At 33.8% G+C, this 14551-nt stretch overlaps 2 protein-coding genes across 2 annotated transcripts; one reads left to right on the top strand and one right to left on the bottom strand.

Moving 5' to 3' along the window:
- Positions 1 to 371: 371 nt before the first annotated feature.
- On the bottom strand, positions 372 to 3002 carry LOC112709586 (inositol transporter 1-like). The gene is made up of 5 exons (XM_025761471.3): positions 2849 to 3002; positions 2687 to 2757; positions 1772 to 2107; positions 1573 to 1680; positions 372 to 1331 (listed from the first exon to the last, which is right to left on the bottom strand). The coding sequence occupies exons 1-5, from the start codon at positions 3000 to 3002 to the stop codon at positions 498 to 500; spliced, it is 1503 nt and encodes a 500-aa protein (XP_025617256.3). The 3' UTR covers positions 372 to 497.
- An 8437-nt stretch (positions 3003 to 11439) lies between these two features.
- Positions 11440 to 13989, top strand: LOC112712381 (inositol transporter 1). The gene is made up of 4 exons (XM_025765260.3): positions 11440 to 12196; positions 12314 to 12828; positions 12905 to 13090; positions 13244 to 13989. The coding sequence occupies exons 1-4, from the start codon at positions 12055 to 12057 to the stop codon at positions 13877 to 13879; spliced, it is 1479 nt and encodes a 492-aa protein (XP_025621045.1). The 5' UTR covers positions 11440 to 12054; the 3' UTR covers positions 13880 to 13989.
- The last annotated feature ends 562 nt before the right edge of the window (positions 13990 to 14551 follow it).

The following is a 14551-nucleotide window of genomic DNA, read 5'->3' as shown; positions in this document are numbered from 1 at the left end:
TTTTCGAATCCATCCATAAAATTATATGTTCAGATTTTGTGCAAACTGTGATGACAATTTTTTTTAATCCAACTTTTAGAAATCTCAACCTTAGTTTTTAATAATTAGTGCGTATTTTTTAATGAATTCTACCTTCTTCCTTTTATATATATAAAATTTTGTTTAGAATTAAGAAAATTTTTATTTTGCGAGTCACACACTTAAAATTGCAATTGAAAAAGGTATCAAAACTCAAATTTAATGCATCTATTATACTTTGATCATGTTGACCGTTTTTAATATATAACTCACATGTTGGATGGTAAATATCACATGTGTCAAAACAATTGAGAAAAACAATTAAGAGGATCTATTCCCCATATAAACAACTTTTGAAAAAAATTCCAAGGCTCAAGAAAAATTTTGGAGACTTGGAGCATGCATTACAACATTGACCTCTTAGAAGTTAGAAAATCCCGCAAATAATCTTTACCTAATGATTTGTGCATTTTAAAAAATCATGCACTTGCTTTCTCAATGATGCTCTCTATATTTTTATCCTTTCCGTAGGCTCTTTGGTTCCAAATGTCTGCCACTTCTTCAAAAGTTAATCCTTTTGTTTCTGGCATATAAATGATTACGAATACTATTGCAAGAACAGCTACTCCCAAAAGAATCAAGAAACTTTGGCCAAGTCCAATTCCTTCCGCCATTGAAAGGAAGCTAGTTGACATTATCACACTGCTAATCCAGTTTACTGTGGCTGACATGCCAGCACATAACCCTCTATACTCTTCAGGGTATATCTCTGAGTTCAAAGTCCAAGGAACAGGTCCCATTCCAGGTGCAAAGAATAAAATATACACACCCAAACCTGCAATAGCAAGCCATCCAAAAACTTGTCTTTTGTTCCCATTTCCTATAATAATACAAGACACAGAGAGGAGGATCAAGGCTCCAACCACACCCGACAAGCTTCCAATAACAAGCTTTTTCCTCCCAGCAATGTCAATTAGGTAAATGCCCAAAATTGTGCTAGCAGCATTTAAGGCTGAAACAACAAGTGACAAGAACAATGCTGATTCATTGGACTTGAAGCCCGCCATTTGGATTATTATTGGACTATAGTACATTATAACGCTAATTCCAACAAATTGTTGGAATGCTTGAAGTCCAGCTCCACAGATGAATGCTAATCTGATTTCTTTCAATTTGAACACATCACTAAATTTAACCTTGACCTTGTTCTTGCTTTCTTTTTCCAAGTGATCTTCAAGAATTGCTATTTCGTCCCCCAACCGAGGTGATGGGTAAATTTTGGAAAGCACAGTGGTAGCTTCCTCCTTCCTATTCTGCAAGTTCAAAGGAATCAAAGTGTTATATACACACATATACATATGAGTTTAATTTTTATATATTGGTAGTATAAAATATTTTATATAATCTTCTAATCAAATATGTTTTTTTGGATAAACATTCATGTTGTCAATGCAAAGAATAATTATTTTTGCTAGCACGATGTTTATGTATAAAATTATTTTACACTAACACTATACTGAATTAAAAGAAACCAATAACGATTATATACTAGACCTTATGGTAGAGCCATCTAGGAGACTCAGGGAGAAACATCATGAGAACCAATTGAATAAGAGCTGGTGTAGCTGCAAGTCCGAGCATCCAACGCCAAGTCCCTGGAACCTGCATATGCATACATAAGTCGATATTTGTAAACTATAATTGAAGATAAATATATTTATTATTAGTTAATTAGCAAGTTAGTGAAGCTTACTCTTGTCAAGCCATAATTGATGACATAGGAAAGAAATTGGCCACCAGTAATCATAAGACAATTGGCACTAACTAATCCTCCTCTTATTTCAGAAGGTGATACTTCCGCAATATATAAAGGAGCAGTAATGGAGGCAAAACCAACACCCAAGCCAACTAAAAAACGGCCCACTATGATAAGCATAGGATTTGGTGCGAAAGCCATTATCATTGATCCGATGATAAAACTAAGATCTGCTATGATAGTAGCAATCCTACGTCCGAAGACATCGTTAATGTAACCACCTATGGCGGCGCCAAAAATTGCTCCAACCAAGGCCATGCTAACAATTATCTCCTGTGAGACAGAATATACAATATAATAACCATGTATTATAGTAATTCAAAAATGCTGCATAGACACAAAAAGCAAGCCCCTATTTATTGATTTTTTTTCAACTAAATAGTCAAATTTTAAATTACACTACTAGTCTTTATAATTTATTTAAATTTATAATTAAGTTCCTCCTATATTTTAAAAGTTTTCAATTGGGTCCTGCACCAATTTTAAACTTGTAATAAGCTTATTATTAATCGTAAATGTTAAAAAAATATTTTCATCCATCTTACTCGTAGTGAATATATCCGATCATATTCTGGTAAGAATGTAATTACAAATTTAAAATTAGTATAAGGACCTAGTTAGATTCTTTTAAATATAGAAATTTAATTACAAATTCAATCAAATTATATGGACTAATAGAATAATTTAACATCAAATTAATTATCAAATATTAAATTTTTTTAGAATAGGATAATATTTTTTAAAAAAAAAATACTAAGTACTTTCTATATAATAGCTTGGTAATTGATTTGAGTATACACATAGTAAAATTGATAGTAATTAAATTAAAGATATTATGTTTCTATATGTTACCTGAAGTAAATAGCTCTTCTTGACATATTCAAACTCCTCATTTATATACAAGAGAGCACCAGATATCACACCTATAAATTAAATCAATTTGGATATTTAGTATGAAATGTTATTAATTAAATGTATGCCTTTATAATATAACACATATGCGTATGTATATACCAGTATCATAACCAAAGAGAAGACCACCAATGCCAGCAGCAAAAGAAACTCCAACAATGTAAGAGCTTTGAAAAAATGATATTCTACGTTCTGGATACTTCTTCAAATAGTCAGAAGTTCCTGCATTCATGGACATGCCCATATCAGCCACCATTGTTGCACTACTTGCTTAATCATGTAATTGCAAGTGTTCTATTTGTGCAGTTTGAAATAATAAACGAAAAAGCAATGAGTATCGATTAGCACTTTATAGTTTATATGAGAATCGATAGTTATTAAATTTAGTGATTGTAGAATCTTCTTGTTTGTTGTATTTGTAACAACTTAACAAACATTTTCGGCTTTTATGAGAAAATTTGTTTTCATGTTGCCACAAAATTACACCTGAATTATTTATCTTTTCTATATTTGGCCTACCTCTGACCATCCCCTTTCCCTCGTTCCTCTACAGCTCAAGGCAGGTGTATTCAAAATTTCGAACACATATGTGAACCCTTTACCTTGTTTTTTCATTCCCTTACCTTTATTTAGATTATTTTACATTTGTATTTTAGTTATTATAAACTAAAAAAGAAGGTATTTATATAAAATAATAAGAATGCACGAGCTTTCATTCCATTTGTTTTTATTTTTTTTTCTCTCACTTGAAGAGTAAATACTCATTTTGGTCCCTAACCATTTGGGTTATGGACAAAGTATTTTTGCAGGATTTGAAATTAACAAACAGGTATTCAACCTCTATTGGAAATACCCATCGCGACTCCTACAACTGGAAGAGAAACGGTGGGATGTTGACGTGTCAGTGGCTAGTCCACGTGTATATTGTGCGTCCATATTCGGGACTAATCGACCCCTGCACAGTAGCCATAACAACATCGTGTGGTTCAGGGTGAAAATTTTCAACGTTTAAGATGTTAGGGTTTTTGTTCTTTGTAGTCATTTGGGCATATTGAGTTCTCCATTTCATGGCTAGTGAAGACACAGGTTCAAATGGAAGACCAAAGGCACAACGAGAGTCTAAGTCCAATGCTGGGTTCTACTGGGAGCTTTAGGAGAGTGACCACTAAGAAGAAGAAGAAATTCACAGCACCTACTTGTAATTGTTGAACATATGCCATCTTGTTTGAGTCTTCCACCAAAAACAACCCAAGCAGGCTTTTTTTGGGTGTTCCTATTTTAAGGTAATTAGTTGTCAATGTTGCTAAAATAAGTGACTTATTTTCTTTTCACATTCTCAAGGGCTATTTATTTTCCAGAAGAAAGCTCCTCATTGCAATTTCTGCGCGTGGATGGACGAATATGTGGCATCTTTTGATGGCAAAGATGTTATAGATGTCTCAAGTTCCAATGAATTGATACAACAGATGAAGAGGATGAAAGAGAGACTGATACTGTTAAAGATGTCGATGGGACAAAGGAGGACATACGCACAGCTTCAAACAACAATAAATGCAAGGTCATTTCAACATTGTTGCTTGGAATTATAGTGACATTTTCATGTTCTTTCCTCTTTAGTGCTTTGTATGGTTGAGATATTGTGTTGTAATTTGAATTGAAATTACTACAGCATTAGTAAACTTATGAGTAATGGCTTTTGTAATTTAAATGATTAAGTTTAGTTTTGATGAATGAAAGACATGTGTTTAGCTTGAAAGTTTTGACAATGTAATTATCCATTGTTGACTAACTACATTATAATGGGGAGTGCTAGGTAAACAATGACTATTTTGAACAACATGAACAACCACCAATCAAATAAAAATACACTACACCCTAATTTAATGCTACTAATTAAATTTACTCTTTTAACCCTATTAATTCACATTGTTTACATATTGTTCAAAAATATTGTTGGATACCTATACTTTTCCCATTATAATACATATATGAGAAAGCAATAATCACAAGAAATTGCATTTGACACTAAAGACATTATTTTAAATAGAAATATCAAAATAACACAGTAAGTGTGTTTTAGTTTCACAAAAAAAGGCAATCTGGTCTGTAGCCAATCATAAAGTACTTGACAATGGTAAACCAAACCATTGTGGTTGTATGCTAATAATAACCATAGAGCATAAACCAAAATATTACATAATGTATAAAAGACAAAAAACTTTCAAAATGTAACATATTAACCCAAAGACAAATAAGATGTTGAGCACAACAACATCCTTAATTCTTCTTTCCCTTAAAGGTGCCTAGAGTTGGAATGAACTTAAACATCCTTGAGGAAGTTTCACTACTAGCTGCTATTATAGTCTCACTTGAAATTGCTTTAGGATTGTTTGTTGGTGGCCGATGTGGGTTAAGTGCTCCTTCACCAGGTTGTGAGGTTGTTTCGGGAGCGTTATTAGCAACATCCCTTGGGATTTGAGCAGGGGGCTTAAAAATCTTTTGTTTGGGCCTAAACTTGGGATGTGCAGGCCTTGTTTGAGCAAGAGTTGGTGCTGATGGTATTGTAATTTTTGATCTTGCAAATGGATTTGGGGTGTTTGAAGTTATTGCTGATGAAGAAGCGTTCAGATCAGTCTCACCAGCCTGTGCATTCATGGGCTTTAGGCCAAACAGAACAAGAAAACAACAATCAGAATGAAATGCATGCACTATATAAATCAAAATATATGAATTTGGTATGAAATAAGCCTTTTTTTTGCGGCACACAAAGATATATAGTGTCACCTATGTCTCTGGAGCTGATTGTGAGACATTAACCTCATCAGGCTCAACATTGGGTCTCTTTGGCATCATTTTCTTCTTCTTTCTTGCCTTGTTTTGTAATTGATGACTTAGGTTAACTCACTGCTCAATCCTAACAAATTTCAGGCAAGTAATTCAAGGAGCTTTACTACTGTGTCTTCTACAGAAGATTGAATCCCTTCCACACGCTGGTTATTGGGCTCAACACTGGCTATAGTCTACTACAGGATTACAACGGTCAACAAATATTTGGGAGTGTTTGACACTATAATGCCTAACTATTTCTATTTTAGTCGAAATTAACCTCTTACAATTAATATTTAGCACACATAAATCCCTAACCAAGTTATAATCAGTCCAAATCGACGTCAACAACTTTTATAATAGGACTCATAAATCCAAATATTTGTTAACAGATACACACATGTACCTGTTCTTGAGTAATATGGTCTGCAAAAGCTAATAGGGGAGCCTCAAAACCATTGTGCATTACCAACTCATTGGTGACGGACTTGGCCTTTTTCTTCTTAGGCTGCTAATTTGGTCTACTTGGTGCTCCCTCACACGTTTTATAGTAGTGTCCCTTCTCTTCACATTTGCTACAAGTGACTTGAAAAGTTCTTCTCATCTTATCAGCACTAACTAACGAGGGTGGTTGAAGTGCTTCATTTCTGCATTTCTTAGGACGTCTAGTTGGTCTCATAATTCTTGGAGGGTCAGGCTTTGGAGCATCAATGGGTTCCCAATATTCTTCACTATTGACTGGATTGACACGTTCATCATAAGTCCTCCTTACTGCATCCATTGTTAGAAAGGGACTCACAAAGTCCTCAGCATCTCTCACTCTTAATCTTGATATGGCAGCAACAGCATGCATACAAGTCGTGACAAGAACCATCTCCAGTTATCAATATTCTCAGCTCTTACTATAACATAGGCAATGACAAATGAATGGTTATTGGCATCTTGTGCAACAACACAAAGAAGATGGCCCCCATAGTACCCCTTAAGATGACATCCATCCATACCAATCAAGGACCTACAACTAGCTCTAAAACCCTTTCTGCATGCATCTAAACAAACATAGTCTTTCAAATAAAGGTGGTCCTTGTGGTTGTGGATTCACATCCATGTCAGCAATGCTCCTTGGATTACTCCGATGCAATTTCATTAAATATTCCCAAAGCTTCCCAAACTGGGTCTTCTCATTACCCAACACAGTCTCCCTTGCAACCTTCAGGTAGCATTTGGAAGAGAGACATAGACTGAGAGACAGAGACTAAGAGACAGAGATAGAAATAAGTCTCAGTATTGTGTTTGGTCTAAAATGGGGGACAAAGACTAAGATAAGAGTGAAACTCTAATTTAATTTGCACAAAGGGTAAAGTTGAAATTAATTAATTGAAATGAGAGTATTTTAGGTATAAAATGTTATTAAAGTTTCAGTCTCTGTCTCCAAAAATTTCAATCTCCTATGCTTTCACTTTTTAGAGGTACTGAAATATTGAAATTTTAGAGATAGAGACTAAAATTTTAATATCAGTCTCTAGACCAACAAACATAATACTGAGTTCCAGTCTCTCAGTATCATCATGAGACTCAACAAGAAACATCATGAGAACCAATTGAATAAGAGCCGATGTAGCTGCAAGTCCAAGCATCCAACGCCAAATCCCTGGAACCTGCATATGCATACATAAGCCGATGTTTATAAATTATAATTGAAGATATATATATTATTAGTTAATCAGCAAGTCAGTGAAGCTTACTCTTATCAAGCTATAATTGATGACATAGAAAAGAAATTGGCCACCAGTAATTATAAGACAATTGGTATTAACTAATTCTCCTTTTATTTCAAATAGTGATACTTCCGCAATATTTAAAGGAATACTGATCCAATAATAAAACTAATATCTACTATAATTGTAGCAATTCTACGTCCGAATACATCGTTAATGTAACCACCTATGACAACGCCAAAAATTACTCCAGCCAAAACTATGCTAACAATTATCTCCAGTGAGATAGAATATACAAAAGGGGCCTGCTACACATACAACTAAAAAGGCTATATAAGTTTTACAAGTTATCAGCCCAAACTTCATTAACACGCTCATTAACTCATTTTGAATGGAGCGTAACTACACGCGCCCCACTCAAACGGTTCCTCTTCGTCTTCTTCTTCTTCTTCTTCTTCTTCTTCTTCTTCTTCTTCTTCTTCTTCTTCTTCTTCTTCTTCTTCTTCTTCTTCCTCTTCCTCTTCCTCTTCCTCTTCCTCTTCCTCTTCCTCTTCTTCGTTTTTTTTCGATTTTTATGGTTTCTGAAATTCTTCTTCTTCTTCTTGCTGCACGTTCTTCTGCCTCTTACTCTTCTTCTTCTCCTTTTCTTTCATTTCTGCACGTTCTTCTTCCTCGTTTTCCTCTTCTTCTTCTTCTTCATTTACGTCTTTTCTCTCTGTTTTCTCATTTTTTTTCGATTTTTCATGGTAAAATCGTTTTTGAAGAAGAAGAAGCAGCAGAAGATGAGAAAGAGAAAGAGTTCTGAATTATGCATAAGATGTACTTCAACGAATTTTGGGTGTATTTTCTTAAATCCTTTGAGTGTATTTTCTGTAACCCTTTGGGTGTATTCCTATAATCGTTTGGGTGAATTCTTGTAACCGTTTGGGTGTATTTTTTGTAATCCTTTGGGTGTATTTCTGTAATCATTTGGGTGTATTTGAGTGATATCTGACTGATATCTATGGGTGTATCTGACTCATATCTATGGGTGTATCTTACTGATATCTATGGGTGTATTTTTCATTTCAGAAAAAATGGCAGGCATTACAGAAATACACCCAAACGATTACATAAAATACACCTAAGAGATTACAGAAATACACCCAAACGATTACATAAAATACACCCAAGAGATTACAGAAATACACCCAAACGGTTACAGGAATTCACCCAAACGATTATAGGAATACACCCAAAAGATTACAGAAAATACACCCAAAGGATTTAAGAAACACACCCAAAATCATGCATAATTCAGAACTCTTTCTCTTTCTCCTCCTCATCTTCTGCTACTTCTTCTTCTTCAAAAACGATTTCAGAGCTTGATGTCAAAAAACAATAGAAATCGAGAATAACGAAAAAAGAAAACAGAGAGAAAAGCACGTAAATGAAGAAGGAGAAAGAGAAGGCAAGAAACAAAAGAAAAGAAGAAGAAGAAGAAGAAGAAGAGGAAGAAGAACGTGCAGCAAGAAGAAGAAGAAGGTGCAATGAAAACGTGCCGTAACAGTATGTGGAGGAACTAACGTCAACAACGAAGAACAAACCAGTGAGAAAGGAGGAGAAAAGAACGATCAAAAAAGAAGGAGAAGAAGAAGGGATGTAGCGCGTGTAAGGGATGTAGTACTTGCAGCGAATTTTGGGGGTTAGAGTTTAATTGACTTGTAATACTTACAAGCCCTAATCGCTTGTACGCAGAGTTTTTCTCTATACAAAATAATACAATATGATAATCATATATTATAATAATTCAAAAATGCTGCATAGACACAAAAAGTAAGCCTCATTTATTGATTTTTTTTTAACTAAATAGTCATATTTTAAATTACGCTAGTCTTTATAATCAATTTAAATTTGTAATTAAGTTCCTCCCATATTTTAAAGTTTTTAATTAGGTCTCGCACCAATTTTAATCTTGTAATAAGATCATTATTAACCATAAATATTAAAAAAATATTTTTATTTATCTTACTAGTAATGAATATATTTGATTATATTCTGTTAAATTAAATATTTTTAGAATAATAAAAATGTGATTACAAATTTAAAATTAGTATAAGAACCTAGTTAATTTTTTTTAAATATAAAAATTTGATTACAAATTCAATAAAATTATATGGAGTAATAGAATAATCTAACATAAAATTAATTATCAAACATTAAATTTTTTTTAGAATAGGATAATATTTTTAAAAAAATACTAAGTACTCTCTATATAATTGTTTGGTAATTGATTTGAGTATACATATAATAAAATTGATAGTAATTAAATTAAAGATATTCTGTTTCTATACGTTACCTAAAGTAAATAGCTTTTCTTAATATATTTAAATCTCATTTATATACAAAAGAGCACTAGATATCACACCTATAAATTAAATCAATTTAGATATCTAGTATGAAATGTTATTAATTAATACACATATGAATATGTATATAGCAGTATCATAACCAAAGAGAAAACTATCAATACCAACAGAAAAAAAAAAATCAACAATATAAGAGCTTTGAAAAAAATGATATTCTACGTTCTGGATACTTTTTCAAATAGTCAGAAATTCCTGCATTCATGGACATGCCCATATCAGCAACCACCATTGTTGCATTATTTGCTTAATCAATTAATTGCAGGTGTTTTATTTGTGCAATTTAAAATAAGAAACAAGAAAGCAATGTGTATCGATTAGCACTTTATAATTTATATAGAGAATCGATAGTTGTTAAATTTAGTGATTTTGGACACTTCTTGTTTGTTGTATTTGTAATAACTTAACAAACATTTTCGGCTTTTATGAGAAAATTAATTATTTGCCGTTTTTATTTTTGGTTCACCTCTGACCAAATAATGTGAACCTCTTGCCTTGTTTTTTCATTAGCCGTTTTTATTATTCACCTCTTGCTTTTCTTAACCAACCCCTTTCCCTCCTTTCTCTACAACTCAACACAGGTGTAGTATTCAAAATTTCAAACACAAATAATGTGAACCTCATGCCTTGTTTTTTCATTCCCTTACCTTAATTTAGATTGTTTTACATTTGTATTTTAGTTATTATATACTAAAAAAGAAAGTATTTAAATAAATAATAAGAATGCATGAGCTTTCGTTTCATCAGTTTTTGACTTTTTTTCTCTCTCACTTGAAGTGTCACACTTGAATTGGTGCCAGTGCTAGTTGTATTGCAGCTCAGCCAAAAATAAAAATCAAAATACGATGTCACCTATCATATATAAGATGTGTGTGTTCTCATTTTCATGCTTAAATGATATACTGTATTATTTTTAATAATTTATAATATGTACAAAAAGTAATTATTGACAAATAGTATAAACACATTAAATGTACAAAAAGTAATTATTGATTATTATTATTTTTCTCTTTTATTCCTTAAAATTTCCACGTATACTAATTTAGTCTAATTAATATTTGATGTGTACACCTGGATATATTTTTTTTGGTGTTAAATATTTTTTTTATTTAAAAAATTCAGAGAACAATGATTTTTAAATTAACGATCATATTGTAAATTACTCATTTAACTTTACAATAATGGCAAAAAAATTTAAAATAAAATGTGTATAGAAAAATATAATTTATGATGAACTTGAAGTGAAAGCTAAGGAGCAAAACCCAAATAATTATGTAGTATTCCTTATCATTGCCTCCTCTGGATGCGGACAAGGTGTTCCATAAAGTACAGTCAAATCTTCGAGTTTGCGGTTCCCGTTTGAAAGAATCTAAATTCATTCTAATTTCTTTCATTCACAATGAATGAATCCATACAATAGGTTCCTGTATTTATAATGTGATATTTTTTCTTTCTGAAATCAGAACCGAAGACTTCTAAATGAAAATGAAAAGATTATATTATTTGAATTACATTATAAATTTATCTAAAATATAAAAAATGATAAATATTATAAAACAAATAAGTATCATAAAATAGGACTGAATATAAATAATCTTTTTTCACTTTTCTTATCTGATAACAGTACTATATTTATTTTTTTAATACACAAAATACAGTTCAACACTTTGTTGAACATAATTAATTTTTCAATTCTTGTGAACTATTATTATTTTAGTTAATTAACATATGGCTGGCGAACACCATATTGGGTGTTTATGAATCTTATTCTTCCTAAAGTAATTCAAATGTCTTTAACAAAGACAATTAGTGAGCTCATTTTAAGGTATATAATTATAATTATACGTGAACGATGCAATTATTAGGACGGAGGATCTGTTTTATTGGGATGGATGGCTGGAAATTAGGAGGGAAAATAAGAAATTGCAACTGAAAAAACAAAATGAAAAAAAAAAGGGAAAAGAAAATAAAATTGCATGCAACATACATACATATATACAACCTCTCTTTAAATTAATGGTTATGATATACTGTCCAAATTATTGTACCCAATTTGCATCTCCCTTTCTTAGCCAAACCAAAATACAACAAGGAAGTAACAAAATCCGATCTGGCCTCGCTCCTAAGCTAGCCTTTTTGAAATTTAAAATTTCCCAATTCTGGTAATTAGGTTATCATCCCAGCAAATCAATTTAGTTGTCTCTATTATATATTGTACTATTTATAATCCATGGCTCCATGCATGGTTTAAGCAAATGATCCTTAATCCCATCAGAATCATCATATTGTCGATTGCCTAAATTCATTAAGTGATTTCATATATTAGATTTGGATTGGTGGTTAGGTTGCATTTTCTAAGATGACTATGCAATCAACCCCAGGAAGCTCAGGGTACCTGAATTTGTATCCTGATAGGAAGATGTCATTTTTCAAGAATCCTTATATTCTCGGACTCACCGCCGTTGCTGGCATTGGTGGCATGCTCTTTGGCTACGATACAGGTACGAATTTCAGTTCTAACTTGCGTCTTGATTCTCTATCTTTTCTCTAGTCCCATTGTTCAATATATATATATATATATAATTAAATACTGAAATTAAACAAATAATTAAATGCAGGAGTGATATCAGGAGCACTTCTATACATAAAAGATGATTTTGAGGAAGTTAGGAATAGCAATTTTCTGCAGGAAACAATAGTGAGCATGGCCATTGCCGGAGCCATTCTTGGAGCGGCGGCGGGAGGTTGGATCAACGACGCATACGGGAGGAAGAAGGCGACGCTCATTGCTGACGTCATATTCGGGTCGGGTGCCATCGGGATGGCAGCCGCCCCCAATCACTACGTTCTGATATTGGGGCGGTTTCTTGTTGGCTTGGGAGTGGGCGTGGCCTCTGTGACGGCCCCCGTCTACATCGCGGAGGCATCCCCCTCCGAAATCAGGGGCTCTTTGGTCAGCACCAACGTCCTCATGATTACCGGTGGCCAGTTTCTTTCCTACATCGTCAACCTTGCTTTTACCAGGGTTCCCGGCACGTGGCGCTGGATGCTTGGCGTTTCTGCTGTCCCTGCAATTGTTCAGTTCACCCTCATGCTCTTTCTACCTGAATCCCCTAGATGGCTCTTCACCAAGGTATCTATCTATATCTTCATTCATTCATTCATTCATTCATTCAACTAACTCAATACTCCCTTGATCTTGCTTCCAGAATAGGAAAAACGAAGCTGTTGATGTTCTTTCCAAGATCTACGACTTTGCTCGCCTAGAAGATGAAGTTGACTTCCTTACTGCTCAGTCAGAGCAAGAGCGCCAGAGGAGGAAGGATATCAGATTCACTGATGTCTTCAAATCAAAGGAAATCAAACTCGCCTTCCTTGTCGGAGCTGGACTCCAGGTAAATACATTTTCAACATGCAAAGTTCATAATAAAAAAATATTAAATAAATAAATAAATATACCTCATATTTAACTTATCTATATTGACGACTGATTTTGGTATACAAAAGAAATACATATAACATTTATGGAGTTCTGAATTGGGGTGCAGGCTTTCCAGCAATTTACGGGTATCAACACAGTGATGTACTACAGCCCAACGATTGTGCAAATGGCAGGATTCGAGTCGAATGAGTTGGCTCTAACGATCTCACTGCTGGTTGCGGGAATGAATGCGGCAGGCACCATTCTGGGCATATATCTGATTGACCACGCCGGAAGGAAGATACTGGCACTGTCCAGCTTAGGAGGAGTCTTCACCTCCCTCATCATCCTGGCCTTCGCCTTCACGAACCAATCATCCGACAACCAGTTGTACGGATGGATCGCAGTGTTGGGCTTAACCCTCTACATCGCGTTCTTTTCGCCCGGGATGGGGCCCGTCCCGTGGACCGTGAACTCAGAGATATACCCGGAAGAATACAGAGGCATTTGTGGGGGAATGTCCGCCACCGTCTGCTGGGTTTCAAACTTGATAGTTTCTCAGAGCTTTCTCTCCATCGCTGAAGTCTTGGGAACTGGTTCCACCTTCTTGATCCTTGCAGGTATATGCGTGCTTGCCTTTGTGTTTGTGGTTACGTCTGTTCCCGAGACTAAAGGGTTGACTTTTGACGAAGTGGAAGTCATATGGAAGGAGAGAGCTTGGGGCAAGAATCAAGATACAAGAAACCTTCTTAGTAGTGCTTAGTACTTAATTTCATCATGTATCTTATTATATATCTTCACTATTACTGTATTTACATTTACATATATATATGCCTTTTTTTTATATATATATATCATTGGGTTCTATTGGTATATGGTGTATTGTATTGTATATTCGCATGTCGAAAATAATGAAGTGTCCGAGTAAAATTTTCTTGTTTGAGTATATAGGAGGATGAAAATATAATGCGCTTTACTTCCCCTGCAAATCTGCAATAGTGTACCAGGCTTGCATTGCTTTTGCTAGAGGTAGCTAGCTAGGTGCTATAGATTTCCATTACATGCACACCTGATTATGTATGATTAGAGGTGTTCGCGGGACGGTTTGGATCGGTTTTGAGTCAAAAATTCATCCGATCCGAACACTAATTTACTTACGGTGCGGTTTGGATTGGATGATCGATCCGATCCAATTTCAAGCGGTTTGGATTGAATTGGATTTGCGGTTTTTGTAAATTAAAAAAATTAATACATATAACAAGTCTCAACATCAAATTTTAAATAATTAACAATAACGTAACAAGTCTCAACAATATTTTAAAAAGCCACCGATAACATAACAATAGAAATAAAATTATAGGTTAGTTAAAATAATTTGAACATAAAATATTTATTAAATAATAATAATACATGAATAATATAAAAATGTATAACA

This window comes from Arachis hypogaea, chromosome 9 (assembly GCF_003086295.3).
Source record: "Arachis hypogaea cultivar Tifrunner chromosome 9, arahy.Tifrunner.gnm2.J5K5, whole genome shotgun sequence".
Lineage (NCBI taxonomy): Eukaryota > Viridiplantae > Streptophyta > Magnoliopsida > Fabales > Fabaceae > Arachis > Arachis hypogaea.
The sequence above is the reverse complement of the archived record's forward strand: the minus strand, read 5'-3'. Positions and strand labels throughout refer to the sequence as shown.